This window comes from Lutra lutra, chromosome 5 (assembly GCF_902655055.1).
Source record: "Lutra lutra chromosome 5, mLutLut1.2, whole genome shotgun sequence".
NCBI lineage: Eukaryota > Metazoa > Chordata > Mammalia > Carnivora > Mustelidae > Lutra > Lutra lutra.
The window spans coordinates 63157757-63164336 of NC_062282.1; the positions used below are offsets into that span (position 1 = coordinate 63157757).

Consider the following 6580-nt stretch of genomic DNA (forward strand, 5'->3'; position numbering starts at 1 on the left):
GCCCCCAAATGAGCCTGAATATGAAGGCTGACATCCTCACCCTGCTGGTGAGAGAATGGGGTACGCTCCGTTCCATTGCCAGAAGCAGGCTCCCGCTGCCACTTTGGGAGAGAAACCAACACAATGTGGCAGGCTCTCATTTCTTCAACAGGCCACCCCCTCTGCTCTTGGGGTTGATGGGGCCTGATGGGGTTCCCAGCTTCACGCTAGGGGAATGTATGACCTTGGCCTTTACCATAACCTCCAGTCCTCAGTTTCCTGGTTTGCAAATGACAATAGATTAGAGAACTGCTGTAAAGCGTTTAGCCTGGAGCCAGGCAGTTGGTGAGTCCCAGGCCAACCAGCCATTGTTATCTGTTTGTGAGAGACTTTGGGGGTCGCTCAGCTGGTCCCTGAAGGGACACAACATAGAGAGTCATCACAGAAAAATCCTGGTGCGGGGAGGGGGGCCGTTGCCAGGCTGGCTCAGTCAGTAGAGCATGTGAATCTTGATTTCAGTCTGTGAGTTCAAGCCCCATGCTGGGAGGGAGTTTACTTAAAATAAATAAACAATTAATTAATTAAAAAAAAGAGAAATCCTCATGGTATTATGTTAAGTGAAAGAAATATTTTCTCTAAAGTTAATGTCGATGTGTATAAGATGGAAAAGGCAAACGGATGTGCAGGACCCTAGGAGGTTGTGGGCTAATAGACTATTCTGATTAACATCGGTAACGTGGGTGAACTCCAGATAGAAGGATTTCTGTGGGTGTGTGAGTTAGGCCGCCTGCAGGCCAGGGATGCATGGTAAGAGAGAGCCTTCTGGTTTCAGAGGTGATCTGATGGCCTGGTGGAGCTTCAGTGTGGCCCTCTGTGACATGGGACCAAGGCGTACATCAACAAGATGGATAGGGAGCGCTGAGAGCGCTGGAGGTAAAGGCTCCTAGCAGGGTCATAAGCCCAGAACATGCAATGCTGGGACTGAACTGAACACATCCTTCCCGGGGTGCTCACCAGCCAGCCGGGGTTGGAATTTACAGCAGAGGGAATAAATCTGGGGCCCAGAGTCAAGCCCTGAGCTCAGCCCTTCCCCCTCCTTCATTCAGCCAAGTGCATTAACTCTGTGATGGTCGACTGCCTGGCATCCAGCTCAGCACCTTGCTGGGCTGCGGCAGGCAAGCAAGCGGTGGAACTTCCTGGCATCTTCCCCTTTTCCACCAGCGGGTTTGGTGAGCCTGGGAGCAGCACTTACCCGATGACAAGACAGGCACTGGCAGAGCTGCATGGGCCCCGGCTGCAGGAGGGCTCCTGGTGGTACCAGGCCTGGCTTGGCGACTGTTCCTGTTCATCAGGGTACTTGTCGAGTTTGGTCTCTGAACACCACAAACAATGTTTTGGCTGCAACCAGCTCTAGGCCAAATAGGTTAAGGCCCAAGGGACCAGCCCAGCCCTTCCTGGGGAAAATCTCAGAAAAACCCATATTTCATAGGAACGCAAAGCTCCAAACTCCCTCCCTCCCGCTTTCATCCTTTTTAAAGTAGCGCTGTTAGTTTCTCTGAGCCCGGAGGCTGGGGATAGAGGAGTGGGAGGTCAGGTCCGAGCCCCCTGTGTCCTGGTGGGACCTGGGCTCAGAGCAAGGTATTCTCGTTATCCTCACTTTACAGACTGGGTTATGCAGTGAGCAAGCCTTACAGCAAGCAGGTTTTTAGCTTAATTTCCGCGAGCCTTTTTCTCATCTATAAAACCTGAACAGTAGCACTTGTTTAAGACTAGGCAAAATTTGTTAAATGCGGAGAGGAGAGGACAGCCATCAGGTTTCCCTCACTATGTGAATTCTTGTGGCCAAGCCACAGCTGGAGGGGCAGTTGGCAAGACACCTCTCTGTGGAGCCCACCGACTGGTGAGGCTGGGGCCACAGGACCCCAGGCCCTCTTCCCAGCTGGGCTGGGGATTTCAGGGAAGCTTGACAAGAGCTTTGGTTCTAGGTTTTTCCATCTGTAAAATGGAGTAAGATGTTCTTTTAAGCAGGATGAATTATGGTATGCTCCAATTGTGGCGGACTGAGGTCCCTTTGCTCTCCATGTAATGCCCAGCACTTCAGCTGTGCCTGACATGTGGCAGGGTTCAAGGAAGTAAGATTGGGGAGCTCTAGGCAAGTGCCCTCTGTCTGTGAAGTGAGATCTCTATTCTACACTACTGGCTGTTTGCTCAGAGACAGATCATCAAACCTCTCCAGGCCTCAGTCTGCTAAACTTTAAAACAGGACCTCTTTTGGGGGAGTTACTGAAGGTTATGTGAGATAATGCCAGGAAGTATCTAACAAAGGACCCAGGACGAGTTTATTATCATTATCGAATTTGTTCAGTGAATGCCGGTACCTGCGACGCAAGACCAGCCAGGCAGTCGGGCTCTGCTTTCTAAAATGCAGTTTCTGAAGCGCCGCAAGCTGAAAGACGACACATGCGGGATCAGTGCACTCTCTTTAATGAGAAGGATATTCCCATTTCTTACAGCAACAGGTAAAAACATAAATACGGGTGGGTGGGCGGCGGCAAGGCAGCAAGGGCCCGGGCGCCGGGCCCAGGCTCGAAGAAAGGTGCACCCGGGCTCCCAGTCCCAACTGGCCCATGTTCAGCCGGTTGGGGGTGCCCGTGGGCGTTTAGAGGGCACTCGGGGGCCACGGCTAAGGCACCAGGCTGCGGGATCAATCGCCGGCAAGATCTGTAAACGCGGCCACAAACTCTCCCGCGCTTGGGGACAAAGGCGCCTGGAACGGAGAAAGCTCCGAGGCCCCTACGGGAGTGAATGTGAAATCCAAGGGACGCAGAGACACGTCAGCGGTCCTCCCTCCCCAGAGACTCAATGTCCCTCTCTAGAGCTGGGATGGATCGGGGCGCCCCAGATTGGGCCCTTCCCTACCAGGCTCGAATACCGTGCAACGTGGACACTCCCGAGTTGCCCTGTGGAATCCCGGGGCTCTGCACCGCGTTCAAGTCCCCGACGCCAAAGTTCACGAAGTTGTTGTTGGTGGCGGCGGTAGCCGACTGCGCCGGGGGCGGAGCGGCTGGGTAAGCAGCGGCGCAGCTGTAGCCAGGGTTGCAGGCCGCGCTCCCGTAGCCCGGGTAGGCGGGGTAGGCGTTATAGCCGTAGGCGTTGAGGCCTACACCGTACGCGGGCGCATAGGACGCCGAGTCCCCGAGGCAGGGCTTGCCGTCGCGCACAAGCACTGGCACGGCGATCCTGCGGGCGGGCGGCGGCGGCGGCGGGGGCAGCCCCACCAGCTCCAGAGTCTGGTCCTGCCGCTGCCGCTTGCACTTGTAGCGCCGGTTCTGGAACCAGATCTTGACCTGCGTGGACGTGAGCTTCAGCACGCTGGCCAGCTGGTCGCGCTCGGGCGCCGACAGGTACCGCTGCTGCTTGAAGCGCCGCTCCAGCTCGTAGACCTGAGCCTGCGAGAAGAGCACGCGCGGCTTCCTCCGCCGTCGCGCCCGGGGTCGCTCCGCGCCGTCGGCCTCCGGCTTCTCCAGCTCCACCGCCTTCTGCAGTGAGCACAGCTCTGCGGGGAAACAGAGAGGCAGAGGGACGCTTGGTCAAGTCAGAGCGGCCAGATCCGCGGAGTGCCTGCCGGGTAACTAGCCCTAGTGGGTGCCACCCGGCGCTGCGTGGAGAGCCCAGCTGGCCTGCGGCTCGCTCTGCCCAGTGCACTGGGCGCCACGAACAGCTCGGTTTCCGACTTACAGTCAGCATTTGTTGAATGTTTACTATATTCCAAGCATGGCTCTAGGCACTGGAGAACATAACACAAGAGAGTTCCTGCCCTCGGGGAGTTCACGTTCTGGTGAGGGAGACGGACAGTGACTTAAGATTTCAGGCTGCAAAGAAAATAAAACTGAATGATGCCTGGGAGAATTAGATTAGAGCTAGAGTGGTTTGAGAATTTAAATGAAGGGAGACCGAGGCCTCACTCCAGGATCAGTCACACTGTCTCAAAATTACGGAACCGCAAAGACACAGAAGGAGAAGAGGTGTTGGAAGACTCCCGTGCAGCCACGAGGTTTGTCCAGCGCCCATGAAGCCGCGGGTGGGTAGGCTGCCTCGGATCCTGCCCTTCCCGCCTACTCGAGTGGGTTTCCAATTGGTAGCGGTCAATTGAATTGACCCGCCAGCAGCTGCCCCGGGCCTTCCCTCTGCTCCTAGACGAACATTTCTAGGCTAGAAAGATCCCTTCTCGGTTCACCACGGCCCTTCGCCCAGCGCACCCTGGCACCTCGGATTAGCGCGGACCCTGTGTTGGGACAAGTTCTTCCCAACGTGTCCCTTTCCGTGGCACCGCTGGCCTTTCCCCTCTCCCGACCCGGGGCTGGATTGTGAGGCGATCCCGCCACCTTCCAAGGTGCTCTCCATTGCCTCGCGCCTTGAGTCCCGCAGCATTTTCTAACTTCTTCCAGAAGAGAACCCCTCGACCCTGGTAGCGTCGGGAAACGGTGCGGGGGTGGAGGGGGGGGGGCGGGCGGGGCGGGGGGATAAAGCTGCGAATCAGATTCCTGAGAAACCGCAGTATCTCATTTTTAAATCAAGGCCTTTGTACCCAAAGATTCCGCTGCCCTGGCACAAAGGAGAAAAAGCCCCAGAAACCCGGATTAGGGTTAGGATATAGAAGGTCCTGGACTCTTCTCCAATTATGAACAAAAGCCTATCTGGTGTGCAACATTTTTACTCCTGTTTAGCTGTTTTCGGCAGATCCTGAAAAAGACCCTTAAATCCAAAAGAGATTTTTAAAAACCCCAAAACCTTGATATAGAGAATATCTCGTTCTCTGTTCTACTACAAACTGATCGCTAACTTCATTGAGCAAGGCTGCTGCCTCCTGCGCTTTGTTAGGCCAAAAAAAAATATATATTATATTTCTTTTGTCTCTTGTTTCTGATCCTCTCAATCCAGCATTTCCTCTAAACCTCCATTGGACGCGGGGCTCAGGGGCACTGGCGACTACCTCGCTTCTCACACTCGGAGCCCCCTGAGTTCGGCCCTCTGCCCAGGCACTCAGGTCTCCTCCACCCAGGCTAGAATTTCTCAGCGGCGGTTGGGGACACAAAGCGGCCCCAGGAGGGAGAAGGGGCTGGTGTTTCCTCCTCACCTTTCTTATCAGCTCGAGGGTCCTTGGTGGGGTCAGGGTCGCCATAGGCACGCGGATAGAAAGCGGGGGCTCCTGGAAAGGCAGGAGCACACTTGGCGGGCGAGGGCGCGGGGCCCAGCTCGCCGCGCAGCTCTGGGAGGGCGGGCGCTGCGGCCTCCGGCCCCGCGTAGGCCTCGGGCTTGAAGGCGGCCAGCATGCAGGAGGCGGGCGCCAGCGTGGCCTCCAGGCGCGCGGAGAGCTCCCCGGCAGCCAGGCTGCGCTGCTGCTGCTCCAGGTTCAGGATGTCTTTGACCGAGAACGGCGTGGGCGTGAGCGCGGGGCTGGGGAACATGGTGGCAGCGCGTGTCTCACAGCGCCAGGTGGGCGGCAGAGAGCAGCGCTGCCCACGGCCTTTGGCAGCCTCGCTGCATGGTGCCCGTCGCCTGCCCGCGCACCCGCCTTCCAGCTCGGGTTGTGGCCAGGCGGCAGGTAGTGCGGAGCACAAGGGGCAGCAGAGGCGGGACCAGGCTAGAGGAGGGGGACTCAGCCTGCCATTGGGCCAGGGGCCCCGATGACAGGAGCGATGAACAGTTTTGTGTCACCTAATATAGTCATAGGGCTCAAAAAAAAAAAAAAAAAAAATCCTGTTCAGCTTTTTAAAGGGGCCGCGAAGCATTTGGAAGACTCTCCTACTGCTCCTGCAGCCTGACATTTCTCCGTAGTACTAGCCTGAAAATTCCACGGAAGCGCAGACGCGGGAAAGGACCTGATTCTTCTCCAGATCTGGCCTCTGGGCTGGGCTGGGTGGATCTGGGATTTGAATAAATGTTCCTCAGCACCTAAAACAGAATGGGAGAATGAAGGACTGGTGGGGGTGCTGGGGGAGGGGAGTCGTTTCCAGGAGTCCTAAAGGCTTTTTTATGAAAGGAAGAGTTTGTATAAGAAAAGTAGCATGGGGGAGAAGGTTTGCTTTGGGGTGATGACAGAAGGGGGAGATTCTGGACAATTTGGGGATTCTGTTTGGCTTGACTTACGGGGCCAGTCATGCCCCAGTAGTCCCCCTTTCCCTAGCAGCCCAGGCCCTGGGGGCAACGTGGGTGATTAAGGGGTGGTGGGTAGCCACCTTCTATAGCAGCATGAAAGTTATACACACACACACACACACACCCCTCCAGGGGGCATCAGTTACTATCAATCTCCTCTTAAAGAAATGACTTTCCCCTTAATAATGAGACAAATCCAGACTCCCAGCCGGTAAGCACAGCTTCCTAGAAGAGAGCTGTCTTCTAGGGCATCCTAGCTTCCAGCCACCTAGTTTCTCCTTTTCTGGAATCCACCTTGCCTACCTCTCACCTGCCCCTGCTCTTCTGCCTAGTAGCAAGGCCTCCAGGCCTCTGCGGCCCCGGGACCCCAGGCGGGGCCCAGGTTTAGTTCTCAGACGGGCAGGGCTCCCTGGAACCCAGCCTGGCCAGGATTTCTCAGAGG

At 56.2% G+C, this 6580-nt stretch overlaps 1 protein-coding gene across 1 annotated transcript; it reads right to left on the bottom strand.

The window, feature by feature from the left end:
• Positions 1-2423: 2423 nt before the first annotated feature.
• Positions 2424-5684, bottom strand: NKX2-5 (NK2 homeobox 5). The gene is made up of 2 exons (XM_047731450.1): positions 5117-5684; positions 2424-3535 (listed from the first exon to the last, which is right to left on the bottom strand). The coding sequence occupies exons 1-2, from the start codon at positions 5445-5447 to the stop codon at positions 2895-2897; spliced, it is 972 nt and encodes a 323-aa protein (XP_047587406.1). The 5' UTR covers positions 5448-5684; the 3' UTR covers positions 2424-2894.
• Between the last annotated feature and the right edge of the window lie 896 nt (positions 5685-6580).

Excerpts from the sequence above, each read along its gene's own strand:
- NKX2-5 (XM_047731450.1), bottom strand. The coding sequence starts at position 5,447 with ATGTTCCCCAGCCCCGCGCTCACGCCCACGCCGTTCTCGGTCAAAGAC. Across the intron at positions 3,536-5,116 it reads CCCTCGAGCTGATAAGAAAG|AGCTGTGCTCACTGCAGAAG; the intron begins GTGAGGAGGAAA and ends GTTTCCCCGCAG.